The sequence below is a fragment of the Cebus imitator genome, unplaced genomic scaffold (genome assembly GCF_001604975.1).
Source record: "Cebus imitator isolate Cc_AM_T3 unplaced genomic scaffold, Cebus_imitator-1.0 Scaffold383, whole genome shotgun sequence".
Taxonomy (NCBI): domain Eukaryota; kingdom Metazoa; phylum Chordata; class Mammalia; order Primates; family Cebidae; genus Cebus; species Cebus imitator.
Window position 1 is genome coordinate 1,755,500 of NW_016107698.1, and position 23,002 is coordinate 1,778,501.

At 33.2% G+C, this 23,002-nt stretch overlaps 1 protein-coding gene and 1 pseudogene across 1 annotated transcript in view; one reads left to right on the top strand and one right to left on the bottom strand.

Annotated features, from left to right (window-relative positions):
• Positions 1–329: 329 nt before the first annotated feature.
• CNBD1 (cyclic nucleotide binding domain containing 1) overlaps positions 330–23,002 on the bottom strand; it is a 160,214-nt gene continuing 137,541 nt past the window's right edge. The window contains exons 7-8 of the mRNA XM_017507690.2: positions 22,697–22,847; positions 330–565 (exon numbers count right to left, since the gene is read on the bottom strand). Coding sequence (XP_017363179.2) covers positions 558–565; positions 22,697–22,847 — 159 coding nt within the window. The 3' untranslated portion in view covers positions 330–557. The remainder of the gene's footprint in view (positions 566–22,696; positions 22,848–23,002) is intronic.
• LOC108288706 lies at positions 9,965–10,971 on the top strand (annotated as a pseudogene).

The following is a 23,002-nucleotide window of genomic DNA, read 5'->3' on the forward strand; positions in this document are numbered from 1 at the left end:
TTCTTTTTCTTTCTTCCCCCCGCCCCAAAAAAAAAGAAAAAGAAAAAAGCACAAGGTCTTTGAAAGGTCTCAAGTAAGCTTAGAACCAAGACAGATATTCAATATATTTTGCCTTTTAAATATTCTTTATAGATTATTTTTTTAATCCCAAAAGGCACATGTGGTCCCCAATCCAAATCCTGAAAAATCGAAAATGACAACCAGATGAGTATGTTTCCACCCTTTTGTGCATGGTCATATAAATATTTACATATGATTTTTATTTTTGGTTTACATCTACTTTATATGCATACTGAAACACTTGAAAAATAACTTTGTAACAACAGAGATAAATCTAACAATGATAACTATATTTTGTTATCCAAACCAAGAAAGACTGCTATTGAAAGTTGTGTTTGGAAGGCAATTTTAAACTGGAACTTCCCTGGGGAAATAAGGATAAGTAGTCGCAATAGACCAAACTCATTGCTGGTAGTTTGGTAGTAGTCAAGAATGCAATCATTCCATTACTTAGTCAATACTTTCTTAATTGATGTTCACTGAGGCTTTTTCTAGTTCTAGAGCACTTCAAAAAGCAAACAAACAAGAAGTTATGTAATAAATACTCATTTTTCAATAATTATTTTCCTGCAGAATAGAAACCTGAAATCACATTGCTGAGTTAAGGAGTTTACATTTTAAAAGAAAAAGTAATACTGTTATAGCTTATTCTAGGAAAAATGTAACACTTTACACCCCTCTAATGATATTTGAGAGTGATCATTTGTCCACAAGGAAAATCCGATGGATTATATGGATTGATTTGATCCTCTCTTCTAGACAAATTATGTTTTTTTGTAGTAATATTATGTTTGTTGCTGATATTTTAATTATTTTTTCTAAAGTGTTGGTATTCATTATTTCATATGAATGCAAATAAATCATCTTACCTGTTTCCTATCTAACCAGTTAGCTGGAAGTACATAGGAAATGCTGAACAAGCTGTATTAAATTCCACGCGCATTTTAGAAAAAGTGACATTTTGTTTATCAAATGATAAATTATATTTCTATATTTATTTATGTTCTTTAATACAACTTTTACCTTTTTTAATATAGACTCTGGCTCTCTGTGGTTGTCATTTTTCTATTTATTTTTTAAAATGTTATATTATCATGGTAAGAATACTTAACACGAGATTATGCCCTCAACACAAATTTTTAAGTGTGCAATACAATATTGTTGGCTATAGGTAGAATGTTGTACAGCAGATCCATAGAACTTATTCACCTTGTATAACTGAAACTTTATGCCCGTGGATTAGGAGTTTCTCATTTCCCATCCCATAACCCTTCATAACCACCATTCTGCTTTTTAATTCTATAAATTTGGCCATTTTAGATACTTCATATTAGTGGTCAGGTTTTGGCATTCTTTAACAGGCTTATTTCATGTAGCATAATGTCCTCAAGGCTCATCTATGCTATTATACATTGCAGAATTTCCTTTTTAAGGCTGAATAGCACTCCATTTTATGCACATATTTTTAATCCATTTATCTGTCAATAGATTTCCCACATATTGGCTATTATGCATAATGCTGCAATGAACATGGCACTGCTAGTATCTCTTTGAGATTCCAATTTAAATTCTTTCAGAAAATACCCAGAAATGGGCTTGCTAGCTTATGTGGTCTACTTTTAATTGTTTAAGGGACTTTCATATTGTTTTCCATAGTGGCTACACCATTTTGTGCTCCTATCAACAGGGTGCAAAGAATCCAGTTTCTCCATATCCTTGTCAAAACTTCTCTTTTGTGTTTTTTAAATATTAGGAATGCTAATAGATATGAGGTAATATTTCCTTGTGGTTTTGATTTGCATTTTCCTGATGATTAGTGGCACTGGACATTTCAAAAATACACATGCTGGCCATTTGTATGTTTTTTTTTTTAAATTTATTTATTATACTTTAAGTTCTGGGGTACATGTGCAGAATATACAGGTTTGTTTCATAGGTATACACATGCCATCGTGGTTTGCTGCATCCATCACCCCGTCATCTATATCAGGTATTTCTCCTAATGCTATCCCTCCCCACTACCCTCACACCCTGCTATCCCTTCCCTAGCCCCCACCTCCCCTTTTAAGAGAAATTTATATTTGAGTTTTTATCTTATTTTTAAATTGGGTGATTATTTTTAGCTATTGAATTGTAAGAATTTCTAATATATTTTGGAGATTAACCCTTTATCAGATGAAAGGTTTGCAAGTATTTTCTCCCATAGGTTGCCTTTGCACTGGCAATTTGCTCCTTTGCTGTGCAAACATTATTTAGTTTTATGTAGTCCCCACTGGTTTATTTTTGTTTATGTTGCTTGTGATGTTGGTGTCACATCCATGAAGTCATTACCAAGACAAATGTGAAAATATTTTTCCCTATTTATTCTAAGATTTTTACAGTTGCAATTCTTACATTTATGTCTTTAATCAATTTTTTAGCTGATTATTAAGTATGGTTCAAGATATGGGTCCAATTTATTTTTAAATGTGGATATCCAATTTTCCCGAGGCTATTTTTGTAGAGATTAAATTAGTAAAGACATCCCATTTACAACAGCCCTAAGAAACAATAAAATACTTAGAATAAAGTTAGCTAATGAGGCAAAACACTTGTTTACTGAAAATTACAAAAAAAAGATTAAAGAAAATTAAAGAAATTAAAGAAGACCAAAACAAATGAAAAGACATCTTATGTTCACAGATTGGGAGACAATATTGTTAAAATGTCCCTATTATCTAACTAGATCTACAGATTTAATAAAACTTGTATTAAAATCCTGCTTTTTTTTTCAGAAATAGACAAAAAAGTTTACATTTCATATGGAACCATAAGGGATTACAAATAGCCAAATCAATCTGGAGAAAGAAGAATGAAGTTGGTGTCATCACAACACCTGCTTTCAAAATACCTTACAAAGCTTCGTAATCAAAGATGTATGGTATCGCATAAAGACAATCATATACAGTAATAGAACACAATGTAAAAAATGGAAATAAATCCATGTATATATGATCAATTGATATTCAACAAGGGTGCCAAGAATACTCTTATTTTCAAATATTTATTATTATTTCCATTTCTAACTGTATACTATTTAGCTAGAGAAGCTATTAAATTTTGTATTTCTATCTTAACATTTGACATTTTACACTAAAACATTAGCACAAATTATTAAATTGTATTAATCTTTTAGATAGTAATTGTATAAATACTCTTGTTTGTATATATAATTATAACAAGCAAACACAGATATTTGGTTCCTTTTTCAGTGTTTCTCCCTACTATTTTATACAGTTGTCGTGCATTATTTAAAACCTCCCAGGTGGTACCAGTGGATGATTTCAGACATTTTTGTCCTAATCTAGATGTTACCACTTAGTAGCTATTTCTAATTGGTTTCTCGTAAATCATTTTGTCACATTTAAGTATTTTTCATGTGTTTTCCTTTTCCTCAGAATTTTTCTTAGGATTTGCTACTAAGTTTTAGATAATGTATTTCACCTGTGTTTCTATAACTCCAATTCAACTTATTTCATTTTTTAGAAAATTATTTTTTTCTTTATACATAAAACAATCAGATTCACTCAATTAATTTTACAAATATTATAAATGTGCTTTTTAAAAAATTTTGCAGATATTCTGATGGTGAAATAATGTTTCCTCATTAATTTAGAGTTTTATGACCATTATATTATTTGCTAATGATTTTCCCTTTGTTTTTTCATCAGAAATGAATGTAATTCTCTAGTCATCAAGATCTATTCATCATGGATATTTACACATAAATTAAACAAAAAATATCAACACTTAGCATTGTATATGAGCCCGGATAGTTGGGTTCCAAGATGTGCTCTAATAGTGGTTAAACATTTGTCCTCAAGGAAATAATTTATTTTTTCTAAGGTTCTGATTTGTAATAGATAAAATAAGAAGTCTGAGTAAAAGCATGGGACTCAGACTGAATTGGGTCTGAATTCTGGCTCCAACACTTGCAAACTTCTATGTATTTGTGCAAGTTACTTATGCTTTATAAGCTTTTGTTGCGTTACCTATAAAATGGGTTTAATAAACTTAACAAAGATTTTCTTTATGATTAAATGAAATAATGCAGAAAAACACTTTAATATAGTAAATAATTGCTACCTTACCTATTAAAATTATTAATGTGAAGATTTCTATGAAAGTAGCCAAATATACAACTCTATGACTACATATGTCAAATGTGTGCCAAATATGTTAATATGTGGTTTCACATCTGTCAGAATATTTTTAGAAGATAATTATTTTTAAGCTTGTTTTTACTGTTAAAAAATATTAGCATGTGTCATGGGCTAAACATTTATGTCCCTTAAAAAATTCGTAGGTTGAAATCCTAACCTCTAATATGATGGTATTAGAAGGTTTCTTTTGGCAAGTAATTAGGTGCTGAGGGTGGAGCCCTCACAAATTAGTACTCGTGTAAGAGCTTGCTTTCTTTTCTCAGCCACTTGAGAATACAAGGAGAAGACAGCTATGTTTGCAAACCAAGAATGGACCCTCACCAGACATCAGATCAGCCAGAGACTTGATCTTTTCATTTCTTACCCTCCAAAACTATAAGAAAATAAATGTTTCTTACATTTTGATCCTGGAACCCATCATTCTCAGCAAACTGACACAAGAACAGAAAATCAAACACCGCATGCTCTCACTCATAGGTGGGTGTTGAACAATCAGAACACATGGACACAGGGAGGGGACTATCACACACTGGGGTCTGTTGGGGGGAAATAGGGGAGGGGCGGGGGGTGAGGAGTTCGGGAGAGATAGCATGGGAGAAATGCCAGATATAGGTGAAGGGGAGGAAGGGGGCAAATCACGCTGCCATGTGTGTACCCATGCAACAATCTTGCATATTCTTCACATGTACCCCAAAGCCTAAAATGCAATAAAAAAAGAGGAAAAACCAAAGTGGGGACTGTTCTAGGTAGATGAAACAGACATAACAATCAAATACTATGTGTGAAAACTGACTGGATCAACAAAGAAAATCTAAACATAGACTAGGTCTTCAGATATTAGGGAATTACTGTCCTATTTTAAGGTATGTAATTGTATTGTGGTTCTGTAAAAGATTGTCATGATTTTTATGAGATGCATGTTTAAGTATTTAGAGACGAAATGTCATATCTGTAAGTTACTTTCCAATGTTTGGTAAAAAAAAATATATATATATGGCAAAATGTTGGTTTTTAAATCTAGGTGGGTACGCAGTTCATTTTATTATTTTTAAACCTTTCTGTATATTTGAAAACTCATAATAAAAAGTTCTGGAAAATAAGGCTATTAAATAAATAAATAAATAAATAAATAAATGTATGTATGTATGTTTCTTGTTTAAGCCACCCAGCCCATGGTAATGCATTAAAGCAGTGTGAACTAGAACTGACCTATATTTTCCTTATAGTCACAATGTACAGTAAGTGAGAGAGCATGCTGCTGAATCTTTGAACTAAAAAGTTCATCTTTGCTTTTATTTGATGCTATAATCCTTAATATCACATAATTTTTAAATTCACCAATCAACATAATTAAATATTAACCTATTAAATTTTTATGGCAGAAAGTACAATTCCTCCTGCAAGGGATCTATTTCTCTTTTATTAACATATTCCGAATGGATCCAAGGCCTGAAAAAAGACACATATGGGATCTTGAATATATTTTCCAAAGCATTTTAGGAAAGTATTAGGGAAGGAATTCAGTGTTCCTTTGAACTCAAATTTAATTTCTCCTATAAGGTAACTATAAGTAATTTTGTGGAATTTCATTTGTGCAGACATTTTAAAAATAGGAGATGAAAGTTTGTCTTGCAGGATATAATGAATTTCATTCATTTCTTTAAAGCTTTGGAATGGTTTCTATACCAATATTCCGATCTAATAACCTTGATTCGGTTCCTATGTTATCTTAAGAAAACAATCTATGTGATACCCAAACTTACTATAAAAACTTACAAGGAATGCTATGCTTTTGGAAAAGATGGTCATTGTAAACTTTCTCAGTAAATTCACCGATAACTCTAGCTACAGATATTTCTAGGCCTTGTTCTGTTAACTCTTGTTGGGCATTTATCTAAGATAGTCTATGGAGGTTAATTTTAAGTATTGGTTTGTCTAACATTTTGCTTTCTCTTTCAAATGTGCTAAATTCTACTTACCTCTCTCTGTGTTAATCGACACCACATAGCTTACCCTATGATATTTGTTAAGTTCCTGGAAATCTGTAACCAAACTATCAGCTGTTTTTAAAAACAATGTTGTCAGGGGATTACAAAAGTGCATTAATTAAAAAACTAAGCTGAATTCATGTTTCTGCCATCTCTTGTGCATATGTTCTTATAATAATATTATTATTCAAAAAACATATTTCAATTTAGACACAATAGTGTATACTTTATGCACATATATTTTCATTTCTAAATGTACTGTGTAATTATTTTTCAATGGAAGATTTCTAAGTGTTAAGGACAAAAGAATAGTCACTAAAAGCATACTTATTTTATGTTCTAATTCAGAAATTATTACTTTTTTGAGAACGCCTCAGAAAACCTTGCATTTTTGCCAGTTGCATGACTCAGTGTAGCACTTGGTAGTTGCTATAACAAACTAAAATCTTGGTTGCTTAATTCAACAAATGTTTGTCACTTACACAAAGTCCAACACAGATGTTTCTAGCTATGCTATTTTTCTGAGCAATTCCGTCCAAGAAAAAAATCCCAAGGTCTAGGTTCTCACCATCATGTGATTCTGCTATTTTGAAGTACTTGACTTCCAGACAGTAAGTGAGATCATGGAAAATCATAGATTTCATGGCCAGGCAATAATATGTTCCCTCTAATCTACTAACCAGAGCCAGTTATATGGCTCCAACCCTAACCGCAAGAGAGGCTAGGAAATTTAACCTACCTCTGTACTAACAAGGAGAAAAGTAGGGGTTGTTTAGTCTCTAACTAATTTCTTCCATATAAGGCATACAAGTCTAGAACCCTTTTGAGTATGTAAAGATTGGCCATGAAAATGAAAATTCTCAGTATCTGTTATACTAAAGTTGTCCTTATTAGGATCTTGGTTTAAGGAACTATATCTTAAATGTAGTATTTTTTATCATTTGTGCATAACTCTGTACATTTTATCAAATTTCTTAGGGAACATTTTATTCTATTAAAGCCCTTCCTAAAACTTCAGTGAAAATCAAAATTTAGCAATCTACCAGGATTTGATATCAGAAATACCCAAGAAAAACACTATTGAGCAGTAAAAGACAGATGAGGTGCCCAGTAAATATTCACTGTGATGATTATATTTCAGGAGTTATGCTACATTATTGGAAGTAGCTGTCATTTACATGTTGAAGGAGCGAATCACTGCCTACATTCTGATTTTATTTTTTATGAATTATTTTTTAAGGAATTTTTAGGGGATTAACTTCACCAAATAATATAAACAACCAAAAGAGATAAATGTTTATACTATAAAAGCCTAGTTGGAATTACCAGTCGCTTATAACACTGAATTTATCAGATGGAAACTGTTGTAGTTTCTAACAGTTAAGAAGAGTTTTGCAATACAAATACTAAAATTCATTAGGAAATACAATGTGATAACAAGTTTATAAAATGACATTTGTACAGGCAGAGACTTGGGCTCTATCAAAAAATACCGAAGTTTAAGGTTTACACAGAAACTTGGCCTGAAATTGTTTATAAACTTATCCTAAAAATACAGGGCTTTTTTTTTTTTTCAAATAAGATTTGGTTTTTTTGAACTTAATATCTGACTAATATTACTTGCTAAACCAGTTAGGCTCTCCAGCATGAATTGGTAATTTACTATAAGCCAACATTTATTATAATTTTCTTTCATCTACAGTCAATTAGAATTTTGGAGCATACGAAGTATTTTCTAAGTGAAGATATACAACCTATAACTTTACATACCTGTCATCTAAAGTCCTTGCTGAAAAAAAAATTACATTTAAGGCATCATAATTACAAGAGTATAAAATCAAACCTGTGAATGTTAAGATTTACAACTGAACTAATTATTGGTAACAAAATGCTGTATGTTTAGATAAATGAGAAATGTATCAAGGGCTCTCCTTGCGATAATGCTTTAAAAAAAATTCTGCCTAGCATCACTGCAAATTATGTTACTTGAAGTCAAGATCAACAATATATTTCAGTATTACCTAACTGGTTTGTGGCCTCACCATTAAACTAATACCTCTATAATTCTGGGTCAGTAGAAGTAACAGTGGTCATTAATCATCATTTTCAGAAAAGCCTACTCTTCAATAACATTTGCTATTTTTCTTGAGACAAAAATATGAGACAATAATTAAACCCACAACTTCCAATTTAAAAATATGTAAACTCTGCCTTTATTTATTACTGGAAGAATTCATCCATCCAAATGCTTGATATAGTCATAATTTTTAAAAGTTATAATCTAACTACTAAAATAAACAATATGATATAAATATGTAATTAAAATTAGTTAATGTAACAAATGTAAGATAGGCAGAAAAAGGAAGAAAATAATCACGAGTTTACCTAGGTAAGGGAAACTAACACAATTATATACAAAGTTGACATTGTTCTTCCTGGAAGCCCAAAAAACATAAAAATATCATGGCTTATATGATCTATAAAAAGGAAGCATAGTTTACACACAGAAATAAATTTATTCTATACATCTACTGAAAATTTGCCATATGTGAGGTGATTGAACCTAATTATTAAAAACTTTGTCACATAAAAGTTTGAGAATTTTAATAATCATTGATAGGTAAGAGCATCAGAAAATAAAAGAGGCCACTTATTTGTGGACAAATAAAATATCAGGTAACAAAAAAACTATTACTATATTGACTTTCAATGTTATCAATGATTATAACAGCATAGATTCTTTTCTACTTATTATAATCTTTTAAGAACTTAATCTTGGAGACCGTGTTTATGGTGACTCTAAAACAGAAAATCAATCCAGAGTTTCTGAAGAAGTTTGGAAATCAGTGGATTGTGAACAAATATTATAAAGTATTTATTATTTATCTAGTGAGGAACCAGAAATAATCATAGAAAACTAGCATTTGATGGGAAACATCAATGTATACATTTAAGAACCTCAGTGAACACTATAAGAAGGATAAACTAAAACATATCTGCAACAGGACACATCATAAATTGTCAAAAATCAAAAATAAAATCTTGAAAGCAGCACTAGGAAAGTAACAAATCATTCACAAATGATATTCAGTGGTATTAACAGGAACTTTTCATTGGAAACCATAGAGGCCAGAAGGAAGAATAACATGTTCAAAGTGCTGACAGAAAGACTGTCAGCCAAGAATTCTAAATCTAACAAAACTGATCTTCAAACATAAAAAAGAAATTAAGATGTTTCCAGATAAAGACTGAGAGAACTTGTCACTTGCAGAGTTGATCTACAAGAAACAAGATCTTTAGACTGAAAAGGAAGGATAGTATGTGTTAATTCAGTTCCACATGAAAAATAAAGAACATAAGCAGAGGTAATTATATGAATAAGTATAAAACACAGCATAAATATACATTGTAACTCTTTTCAATCACAAGAAAGAATATAGATGACTCAAACAGAATGTGGGGAATGGTAGAATTGACCTAGGAAACCAAATCTTACACTTGAGTTCAGAGTTTATTAACTATATCAATGTAATGAGTCTTACTCAAAGAAAAATACGGTTCCTTACTAAATACATGTGAACATTGAAGGCCATTAATAAATATTATTTAGTCAAAGTCTAGCCAAAATTTATACAATTATGGTTAAAATATATGGAATAAAATAACTACATAAGGATAATGAATTTTAAAAGTTGCTATTTAAAGGGATGTTGGATGATATACAACAAAGGAGAAAAGCATGGAACAATTACTGCCAGGCTTCATGAAGAAAATTTTGAGATTACTACACTATGTATTGATGTCACCATTGATGAAAGATATGCTGAGGTAGGATTTACAACTGACTGAGAGTAAGATGCTGAATGCAGAAATCTCATTATAAATTCTATGTTTTTAGGTTTTGACGGCACTTTATTTGACTACTTTAATGGTTATGAAGATTTAAAAAATAAGAAAGCTAGATTTGTTTGACATGCTAATAGAAAATACAAGAGGATTATCTTAGAAATTTAAGATACTTCAAGTTTTATGGAAAAATTGTAGACAAACCTGGTGATCATGATACTGAGCCTTTGGAAGCAGTTGCAGAAAATGCAGAATACTTGGCTGGAATATCAGGAGAGAGGATTTGGGTAGAACTGAAAAAAATTCTTGTTGGTAACCATGTAAATCATTTGATTCACCTTATCTATGATCTTGATATGACTCCTTATATAGGTTTACCTGCTAACGCAAGTTTAGAAGAATTTGACAAAGTCAGTAAAAATATCGAATGTTTTTCATCAAAGTCAATGACGCTTTTGGCCTCATTACTCAAGGTACAAGGTGATGTCAAAAATTAGATTTGAGGTTGAAGATTGCAAAAGAAGATAAAAACCTTGGCTTATTTATAGTTAAAAAATAGGAAAGACTTAATTAAAGCACCAGATAGTTCAGAACCATTGAAACCCTATCAAGACTTCATTATAGATTCTAGGAAACCTGATACAACTACTTGTGTACATGAACTATGGAAGTACCAAGGAGAGCACTGTGTGCTAATGGAAATACATCAGTGGTACATTCTTCCATTTCCTATAAGTGGCCATGTCATCAGAAAAGTGGACATTTCTTCAGGAAAAGAAATTGCAAGTCTCTTACAACAGTTGGGAGAACAGCAGGAAAAATGTGGTCACCAAAAGGAAAAAGATGAATTTCTGAGTTACATAAAGAAGATCTAAAATTGATGGCTACTAAAAAGCAGAGCACTTTTGGTGAGACTAATTTTCTTCCTTCCCTCTTAATGAGGTGTTAGAAACTATACCGGAATAAAAGCCAGTTTAGAGGACCCCTTTAGAATAACAAGCGTCTTAATTTTGTGAATTATATTTCAAGAACTAAACTGAGATCTGTCTTTCTTGATCTGATTTATATCACTGAGATGTACAGTTCTTTTGGAATAGTTTCAACTGAGAAAAGCATAGTTGGCTATTATCTTAACCTGTTCAGGGTTTAAAAAATTTTTTTGTTTTTGCATAAGCTGGTACTAAGATTGATCTTAAAGAGTGGTAATTGTCTTGAAAAAACAAGGTTTATTAACATTTGCAATCGAAATAATTTGTATTATGGTTGTCTATGATGTGTCAGTTCCTATCTGAATTCCAAAATAAACTTGTGCTTGAAAAGGAAATAATTGACAAGTTTGCATAAAATATGAATATTAAATGCGTCCTCAGTTTCTGGCATTCGCACATATAGGATTTGTTCTGGCAAGCTGTGCTTTAGTATATAGTTGATATTTTTCTGTCCCAATGATTCCTTTATGCATGCAGAGCCTGGGAAAGTCATGGGATTAACTTGAGGGTTACTCTTGACCCTATTATTTTAATAAACCATTAGCATTGGAAGATAAATGTGTTTATGTGGTATCTGACAATGTGTATCAGGTGCCATATACAGTGGTAATATGCCTATCTTTAAAGTAAAAGTTAATACAGTAAATGTTAACTTATTAATCAAAAAAAAAAAAAACTGTTAGTAAAGTATAGTCATTATAATATGGATCCTGGAGACAGACTATTGGGGTTTGATTCTCAGTTGTACCCGTAATAGCTCTGTAATATTAAGCAAGTGATGAGAAGGAAAAGAAGAACAGGAGGGAAGTTGAATCTGGCATTTGGAAGCTGGCCTGGCACGTTCACTTGGCCACATAATTTTCCTATGGCAGATTTGCACAGAATGCAACCCTCTGATATGTTATCCATGAGCATGATAAAACGAGACAGGCAAGGTCATTTCATAATTTTGTCTAAGCACAGACAAGGTCAGCTTGCCACCTATAACATACCAAATACTCACCTTTTGGCTAAAATAAGCAGTTGCTACTCTCTCTCTCTCTCTCCCCGTGTGTGTGTGTGTCTGTATGTCTGCCTGCCTGTCTTTTTGTCTCTGTCTCTCTTTCTATCTCTTTCTCTTTTTGAGATAGGTTTTTGTTCTGTTACCCAGGCTGGAGTGAAGTGTCTCAATCACAGCTTACTGCAGCCTTGAACTCCTGGCTCAGGGATCCTCCTGCCTCAGTACCCTAAGTAGCTGGGAATACAGGACTAAAATGCTAGATTTACAGGTATGAGCTACCATACCTGATCTACTTCTTTATTAATTACATGTTTATCTTCACTCTAGTCTGCCCTTCCAAAACATAAGGTTTATTAAGGTATATTGCTTTTTGACATCATTCAATCTAGAACAATTTCTGCTTTCTTAGACTACCTCCCAAATCTCCCAACTAAAACACAAATTCTATAACATATTCTTCTAATGTCCTTTTGCTGAAACAATCTATGGCTCCCCATAGTGTATGTTGTCTCTCATCCCAATAAGTAACAAGCCCAATTCAGTCAGCCATAGAGGTGTCCCTCATGGCCTTTGGATAGAGAACATTGATATCACTTAGCCTTTCTATACGTTAGTCTCCTGATCTACAAAACAGGAATATTAAATTTACATTCCTCAATGGTGAATATTTGATTAGATAAAACACATAAAATACGTAGAATAATGCCGGGAACTCAGTGAATACTCCAAGTTGATTAAAAAGTGGGAGAATCAGCTCAGAAGCCAAGGCAGTACATCTCATAACAAGGAACAAGGTACCAATTTTTAAAAATAGATGTGGAGAAGCAGAAATCAAGTTCTTCATGCACACTGAAGGTATAAAAATGTTGAGAATAGAGATTAATAGAAGATTTTCGAGCAGATTTCTCTGAGAGTTCTGTTCTAAGCCTCACTATCATAGCTGCAAAAGGATGTAATGAGAACTATCTCCCTATCACCTCAACTGAAAGAGGGGAATCTTCAAAAAGCCCACCTGGAGAGTTTCATGTTTTCAGAAGTTAAAAGCCACAGTAGAGTACACTATTGTCTGACTAAATCTTAAGACATATAAAGGTAAGAGACAAGCTAGTTGACAGCTGATAAACGAGCCAGATAAGTGGCTGCTGAGAAACTGGCCTGCCCTCCAAAAGTTTGTCAGAACAAATAATATAGGAGGGTCTTCCTATGCTGACTGTCCTATATAGGCCAGATATAAACTCACATGTAAAAGAGAGGATAAATCCCAATGGTACTATATCAGTGAGAGAGGATAAATCCCAATGGTATTATATCAGTGAGAGAGAATTCTGGGAGTAAAGTACCCTCAGCAGAGGAAATTTTAAGTTATCTCTGGATTCCCAGGGAAGAAAATGTATTACCTTATTAAGGAATTACAGGCAAAAGGTTCTTCCCCAATATTAAGGGATATCTAAAACTCTTTGAAGGTGCTCATTAGAAAGGCTTAGCTTGAAACAATTGTCAAACACATAGTGAAAAAACAGTTTATAACAGTAACAATTAAGAACATTTTCACTTCCTTTCTTATTTGTTTGCCATCCTCCTCTCTCCAGTACCCCATGCTGCCCCATGGCAGAGAGATCAGAATCATAAATAGAAAGCTTAGGGATGGCAGTGGAAAGCAGAGATAACTGTCGTGCTCTCCTTACCCACTGCTGACCTCCAGCAGTACAACTGCAGAGTTCTAAAGTGGCCCCCATGACCTTCGGCCCATGGAGTTACTTCTGTGATTATGTTATATTACACGGATTTTGCAGATGTAATTAAGGATACTAACCAGTTACCCTTAAATAGGCAGGTTATCTGGGTGGGCCTAGTGCAATCACATGAATTCTTTAAATGCAGAGTTTCTTCAGCTAGCAGGGAAGAGAAAGTTTCAAAATATGAGAAAGAGTCTAGAGAAGGAATTCTTCTTTGCTGAGATGGAGAGGGCCAGGTGGATGGAGCAGCCCCTGATGGCTGAGAGTGACCCTCAGGTGACAACCAGCAAGAAAACAGGAATCTCAGTTCTGCAGCTGCAAGGAAATGAAATCTACCAATTTGAATAGACTTGGAGGTGAACTCTTCTCCAGAGCCCTAAAATTAGATCACAGCTTGGCCAACACTTTTGATTTTAGCCATGCGAAAGTCTAAGAATAGAACCCAGTTGAACCAGTCCAGACGTCTGACCTACAAAACTGTGAGATGATAAATGAGTATTGTGTAAAGCTGCTAAATTTATGGTAATTTGTTATGTAGCAATAGGAGATTAATACACACATATAGCTGGCCCATCGACCTACATTGAAGTCTGAATACTTGCTTCTTACTAGGCTAGATTTATTATTATCCCAATTGAGAATATTTGGCAACTAAAAATGACTCATAGGTCATTTTGTGACTTAAGAGTTATTATAAAATCATTACATTGAGTTTTCAATGGGCAAGAAAAGAACTCCAACTAAAAAAATAATAAAGGATATGGGAGACATTATAAAATTCCTTTGTAAATACTTCCTGTGAATTGTAACTGTTCAGCAAACCAGTTATTTATTGGAAATCTAACAGCTGCTTCTGATTATATTTTAATAGAGGCATTCACAAACCCAGATTAATATTAATTTTACAATTTTTCTACAATAGGAAAGCAAAGTTATATTTAATTTTTTTAACCTAAATACATCAAAATTGTGTTAGATTATTGTTACCAATAACAAACAAACCTACTTACAAGTGGACCTTATTGTTAGACATGGCATGGCAATGTAAAATTCATAAAGAATCACATTTTACAGTGGAACAAATAGTTTCAAGTATAGAAAATCTGAAAATGAAAGCATGATATTAAACATTTTACTGCAACTTTTTTATGGGCTAAAATCAACTCTGCCATCTATAAGTTAAAAGGGTTTAACTACACATTTGGCAATGGTCTAATATCCAGAATCTATAAGTAACTTAAAAAATATACAAGCAAAAAACAAACACCACCATTAAAAACTGAGCAAGAGACATAAACATACACTTTTCAAAAGAAGACATACACACGGCCAACAAGCATATGAAAAAAACTCCACAATATCACTAATCACTAGAGGAAGGAAAATCAAAACCACAATGACATATCATATTACATATCAGAATAGCCATTCTGACTGAATTACTAAAAAGTAAAAAAAAAAAAAAAAAAAAAAAAAAAAAACCAACATAAAGATGCTGATGAGATCATGGAGAAACGGGAACACTTACACACTATTGGTGTAGAAAGCAGGATAAAGCAGTGTGGCAATTCCTGAAAGTCCTAAAACAAGAATTACCATTTGACTAAGCAATCTCGCCACTGGGTATATACCCAAAAGAATATAAATTGTTCTATCATAAAGACACATGCACAGCGATATTTCTTGTAGCACTGTTCATAACAGCAAAGACATGGAATCAACCTAAGTGTCCATCAACAATAGAGTAGATGAAGAAAATGTGGTACACATACCCCATGAAATACTATGCAGCCATAAAAAAGAACGAGACCATGTCCTTTGCAGGAGCTTGGATCGAACTGGAGGCCATTATCCTTACAAACTAATGCAGGAACAGAAAATGAAATACAGTTCTCACTTACAAGTTGAAGCTAAATGATGAGAACACATGGACACATAAATGGGAACAACACACCCTGGGGCCTATGAGAGGTGGGAGGGTGGGAAGAGAGAGGGGATCAGCAAAAACAACTAATGAGTACTAGGCTTGATATACAGGTGACAAAATAATCTGTATAACAAACCCCCAAGTCATGAGTTTACCTATATAACAATCTTGCACATGTACTTCTGAATGCAAAATAAAAGATAAAATATTTTTAAAAATAGAATATAAAAAGACAAATCCGATTTAAAAAATTAAAAAGTAAAATAGTTTAATACCTTTGTTAGAGAAAAAATTTATCAAAAAGTCAAACTCGAGCAAAAACTTTTTCTTCTTACAAAAGAAACAAAAAACTTTACAAAGTTTATGAGTGGTCATATATACATTGTCGGGCTAAAATATCAAGGTCAACATTATTTTCTGAGTAATGTTATCTTTTCCACACATAAGGTGTGTGTATATACACNGGGTTTTTGTTGTTGCTTTGTTAATTGAAAGAACAAAAAGAACAGATGGGAATTTTCAAAGCCCTTTAAGCCATGCGCATATATCATCTGCATCAATATAAATATATGTGACATACAATATTTTTTGAGATAAACTTAATATCTCCAAGTAAAAATTACTTTTAAATGTCAGCAAGATGTTCAAAATATTTAGCTAGTTTTCTCATTGACAAAAGAGTCTAATATATTTGTAAAATACCTATTGGAATAAAACAATATGTTGAGAAACAACTTAACAGAAATTTGACCCCGCAAATGGTTGTCAAAGGTTTGTCTAAAACTTTTTCATTGTCAAAGGTTTGTTTAAAAAAAAAACCTCAAAATTTCACTTGAATTTGTAACTTGCATTTGCAAAATGTATCATGTGTTAGTAATGAATAAAACAAATTATAAGAGGAAATGACACTTTTAAGTATTTTTGTCTGACTTAAAAATAAGTGTCCTACCATATTTTTAACTTGGAATTGCATACATCAAATTTTTAAATCACAATGCAAAAACACAAACGCGGAAAGAGTAGTGTATAGCCTGCGGCAAATATTTCTAGAGCTTAAATCCTTTTGATTTTAGCTTTATTAATTTAACAAGGAGAATTTTGGTTATAAAATGTCTCAGCATTAAATACTAATATGTTGGGAAGAAGTTTTTGAATATGAACATATTTATTGTCCCAGAAATGCTTAACAAATATATCTATAGTAAAAAATCTGCCCTCCTATGTTTTGTATTAGGCATTATGAGAGATAGTCTTTGGGAATTCTTTCTTTTTAAAAACAAGCAGAAACTTTCAGATAGTTATACCAGTAACAACTTGGAATTAAAATTTTCCTTTTGGGTAAGGAAGGTTAAGCACATAAGCTATCCTTATTTTTCAATCATAAATTATTGAATGAGATATAATTTTTAAAAAGCAGTAATTCATTTTATAGATCAAAAGCAATTCTTTCTCATTACAAAAGTAGTGCAATTGTTTTAATGGTGGAATGAGAATTTCAGACATTAGTAAAATTAAAATAGTTATGTTGATTTCCAATTATCTTTACCTTAAATGACTTGAGTAATAAGCTCTGCATCTGGAAAAAAATATATCTTTATTAAAATATTCAAATAAATTACCTTCTCAGAAGCATGTGAAAAACAGAGGAAATTTATATTTGCTTAAGCTTAATAATGCTACTCTCATTCATATTTAGATGTTCAAGGCAATTTCTGAGAAGTATGCATATAGATTAAAAAAAGATATTTCCTAACTTCCAAAAGTTAACCACCTAAATGAGCAAATAAATCACTCCTCAAATTCTTTTAAATATTACAAAACTAATTATTGTATACATCTTACTGCATTTTATATATAGACAGTTGCATCTGTAATTCCTCAGTAGAGCATTTAACATTTATGAAGCCTTTAATATTCTCTAGATTCTATTCTACCTATCTTGAAGTGTAGGTGCAGTGAGAATATGCTCTCTTTGGGTATTTACCAAATATTGTTGATTCATTCAAGGGGAACTGGATCTTTACATGATTTATATGAGGCCAAATAGAAACTCTGACCCATATTCCTGGAGAAAAATAAGCATTAATTAATTTTTTCAGTAATTTTCTTCATAGTTCTAAAATAATTACTGTATTTTAAAATTCTCAAAAAATTAGAAAGTGAAGGCAACATAACCAACTTATAATTGAAGATTTTATTGGAACATAATGATTTATTTTGTTTATTGTTAGTGGACCTTCTCAAATTAAATGATTATTCCTAACACCTGTGTAATATAACAGCTAATAACAACACTTGATAGCAAGATGACATATCATGGAGTTTGTTCACACTGAGTTTTCCAGCACAGCATTTTCATTTGTCTTCAACTTGACATTTTTAAGACAAATTTTACTTTCTCTTGGGTCCTGCCCTATGTTATTTCATATAGATTGGATCTATATTTTGAATCATAAAAGAAGTGGATGGAGACAGAATATAGCAGATTTAATGCATGTTAATACCACTGTTCTTCATGTGAGAAAATTATCTCAGCAAAATTAACCATTAATTTTTCATTAGAATTATTTAGCACTTTAAAATATCCTTAAATTCTCTTGGAATGTATATGAAATATTAGAATGTAGAAATAAAATACTTTCTGAAATAAACACAATATTTTATTTCCTTGTACATTGTGAAAAAAAAAATCTAGTCCTCAAGCACATTTCCAGTTAGAGAATGTTTAATAAGGCACATAACATGTCAGCAGCTTTGAAACATCACTCACAAATGAACAGGCTATGGAATGAATTTAAAATATAAATAGTATACACAGAAACATTACGATATCCCATACTATGCCAAGTATTTGAATTGTAGGCTGTCAAATGACATAGGAGATTATATTACATGACTGAAAGAAACACTTTTGTATGTGATTATTAATTTTATGTGCCACTTTGACTGGGCTAAGGGATGCCCATATAGCTGGTAAAACATTTCCAGATGTATCTATGAGGGTTTTATTTTAAAGAGATTAGCATTCGTATCAGTAGATGAAGTACGGAAAATCCACCAACATCAATGCAGGCAGGTAACATCTAATCCATTGTGGGCCTCAATAGATTAAAAAGGCAGAGGAATTCTATCTCTTCCTGAGCTACAATGGTCATCTTTTCCAGTTCTAAAATACTGGCATTCCTCTTCTCTGGCCTGCAGATTCCAGGTCTTAATACAAGTGCCTCCTGTCTGCCTTCTTCAGTTTTCAAGCCTTTGGCCTCACACTGGGGTTCTCAGGCATTCAGACACAACCTGAATTATACCACTGGATTTCCTGATTCTCCAGCTTGCTGACAGAATATCATGGGACTTTGTGGCCTCTACAATCATGTTAGCCAATCTCCATAATAAATCCACTCTTTTATATTTATATATATCTATTGGTTCTGTTTCTCTGAAGAACTTTGAATAATACAATGTGTGAAATGTTGATTTACATAAAAGAGTCCACAATGTTTTGCCTTGCACCAGTTAACATTATTAATCTAGGAAAAGAAAAGCTTATATTAAGTGAGAATATTATAATTTTAATTGATGGTTAGTAATTATTTTGAAACAATGATTACCCTGAGGGGGGTTGTATTTGGATATCACAGAAGCAAATAAAATTAACAAGTGTCATTTCAGATTTACAACTTTTAAAAGTAGATATGAATTTGATTAATTTTTAAATTTTGAGTTAGTGTTATGCAAATATTGGTAACAAATTCTATAAGAGACTGTATTAGTCAGTTTTGCATTGCTATAAAGAAATCACCAAGGCTGGGTAAGCTATAAAGGAAACAGATTTATTTGGCTCACAGTTCTGCAAGTTGTACAAGCATGGCACCAGTCTCTTCTTGGCTACTGATGAGGCCTCAGAAATCTTTTATTCATGGTGGAAGACAAAGAAGGAGCAGGCATGTCACATGGTGAGAGAAAGCGAGCAAGAGAGAAAAAAGGAGGTGCTAGGCTTCTTTAAACAAGCAGCTCTCATGTGAACTCACAGAGCAAGAACTCACTGATTACCATGAGGATGATGCCAAGCCCTTTATTAGGGATCTTCCCCAATCATCCAAATACCCATCACCAGTCCCCACCTCTAACATTGAGGATCACCCTTCAACCTGAGATTTGGAGGGAACAAACTTCCAAACTATATCATTCTGTCCCTGGTCTCTGAAATCTCATGTCCTTCTCACACTGTAATACATAATCACCCTTTCCCAACAGTCCCCTGGTCTTAACTCATTCTAGCATAAACTCAAAAGTCCAAAGTTCAAAGTTTCATCTAAGACTTGAGACACATTTATTCCACCTATAAGCCTGTAAGATCAAAAACAAGGTATTAATTTCCAAGATACAATGCTAGTGAAGGCATCAGGGAAACATTTCCATTCCAAAAGAGAGAAATAATCCAAAAGATAGGGGGAACATTCCCCATGTATGTTTGAAGCCCCAAAGAGCAGGTATTACAATTTTAAACCTCCAAAATCATTTCCTTTGACTCTATGTCTCATATTCTGCACACACTGGTGCAAGGGGTGGGTTCCCAAGGTGTTGGGAAGCTCCACCACTGCAGCTTTGCTGAATGAAGTCCATGTGGCTTCTTTCATGGGTTGGTGTTAAATGCCTATAGCTTTTCCAGGCTCACAGTACAAGCTGCCCATGGCTCTACCATTCTCAGGTCTGGATGGTGGCAGCCCACTTCTTACAGCTCAGTAGACAGTGCCCTGATGGGGACTTTGTGTGGTCGCTCCAATCCAAATTTCCTTTTGGCACTTCCATTGTAGAGGCTCTCTGTGGGGCCTCTGCCCCTGCAGGAGCCTTCTCCCTAGGCATCTAGGCTTTCTGATACACCCTCAATCTAGGTAGAATCTAGCAAGCTTCCTTCACTCTTGCATTTTGTACACCTGCAGACCCAACTCCATGTGGAAATCACAAAATCTTACAGCTTACATTCTCTGGAGCAGTATTCCATACTGTATCCGAGGCTCTTTGAGCCCAGGCTGGAGCTGCTCAGATTCTGAGAGCAGCATTTTGAGGTGGCACAGGGCAGCAGTACCTTGTGCCTGGCCCTATAAACCATTCTTTCCTTCTAGGTATCTGGGTCTGTGATGGGAGGAACTGTCTCCAAGATTTCTGAAATGCATCTGAGGACTTTCTCCCATTATCTTGAATATTAGCACTTGTCTCCCTTTTAGTCAAGCTAATCTCTTTAGCAAGTTGTTGCTTCACAACTCATTTGAATTCCTCCCCTAAAAATGCACTTTCCTTTTCTGCCACGAGTGGCAGAGAAAAATGTTCTGCTTCCTTTTCAATTATAAGTTCCAACTTTAAGTCATTTTTTATGCTCATATATGATTGGAGGTTGTTGGAAGCAGCCACATCACTTCTTGAATGTTTTGCTGCTTAGAAATTTCTTCTGCCAGATATCCTAGGTCACCACTCTTAAGTTTAACCTTCCAAAATCTTTAGGGCATGGACACAATGCAGCCAAGATTTTTGCTAAGGCATAACAAGAATAACTTTTATTCCATTTTCCAATAGATTACTTGTTTCTGTCAAAGGCCTCATAAGCCTGGCCTTCACTATCCATCTTTCTGTCAGTATTTTGGTCACAACCATTTAGCCAGTACTAAGAAGTTTCAAACTTTCCCTCATCTGCTGTCTTCTTCTGATACTTTCAAGGTCTTCCAACCTCGGCTTGCTTCCCAGTTCCAAAGTTGCTTCCTTTTTTCATGTATCTTTATGGCAATGCCCCACATCTGTATTAGGCAGTTTTGTGTTGTCATTAATGAATACCTGAGGCTGGGTAATTTATAAAGAAAGTAAGTTTATTTGGCTCAGTTTTCCAGGGTCAACATGCATGGCAACAACATCTGCTTGGCTTCTGGTGAGGAATCAGGAAGCTTTTATTCATGGTGGAAGATAGAAGGAGAGCAGGTATGTCATATGGTGAGAGAATGAGCAAGAGAGAGATACCAGGCTCTTTTGAACATCCAGCTCTTTCACAGCTAATAGAGTGAGAATTCACTCATTACCCAACGAGGACACTAGGCCATTCAGAAGGGATCCGTCCCCTTGACCCAAAACCTCTCATTAGGCTCCACCTCCAACATTAAGGATGGCATTTCAACATGAGATTTGGAAAGGACAAACATCCAAATCATGTCAGAGACATAAAAAGTAATTGAAATTCAGGATCATAGTATTCAGTCAAATCACACACAGTTTATCATAAAAATCTTTCAATTCAGTTTGTTCAAGCATACCTCTTACCCATAGTAATTTCTACAAATGTCTCTGCTTTCATCCTGTATTGCCAGTTTTATTGTACATGCTGTAATTTTCTTTAATATCCTACTATGTTACAACTTATTCGCTTCTATTCACTTCTCCTTCATACTCAATTGCATTTCCTATTTGAGTATTTATGGTATTTGGAGGGCCAAACATAGGTGGCTGCATTATTACTCTGTTATTACTAGAGCTCTAAATTTTTAGATAAAGTTTTAAATACTGCCAGCCTTAGATTTTCATATATGCTTGATCTTAATTGAACATTGAGGATGTTACATACTTGACCTGAACCAGAAATATAAAAAGCAATAACCTTAGAAATGAAAGCCAGAAGGTGTCCCAGAAAAGAAGGGACTGTTGCTATTAATGGTAACCTGGGAATTGGCAGAGATTTTAGTAATTTCAAAACAAAGTGTTTTGAAATACTGCTAATATAGCCTAATACCAGCACAATTAATTAAGAATATGATATTATAAAAGGGCTGTGTATAGCTATGTTGTCTTTGTACATAACATACATACACACACTCACTTGAGTATCCCAATTTGTCTGTGAAATAGATCTGCTCTTTTAAAACTCTTATCCAATGAAATGGTATAACAGAAAGGTATTTATGCACTTACCAAATAGGTCCTTATCTTCAATGATTGCCATCTCAACCTCTTTTTTGGTAATTATTGTGCATGTGAAAGGAACTTGAAGAAGGACGCTAATCTCACCAAAGGATTCCTTCTCCTTAAGTTTACCCATATAAACAAGTCTTCTAGCTTTTTTCTGTAAAAAAGAACATATATATATATATATATATATATATATATATATATATAATTGATGTTTAATGCAATTGCTTTCAGGTAATGAATCAGTATTTTTATCAGAAACTCACTAATAATTCATTTTACTATAAAATCTTTAAATTATCAATTTTA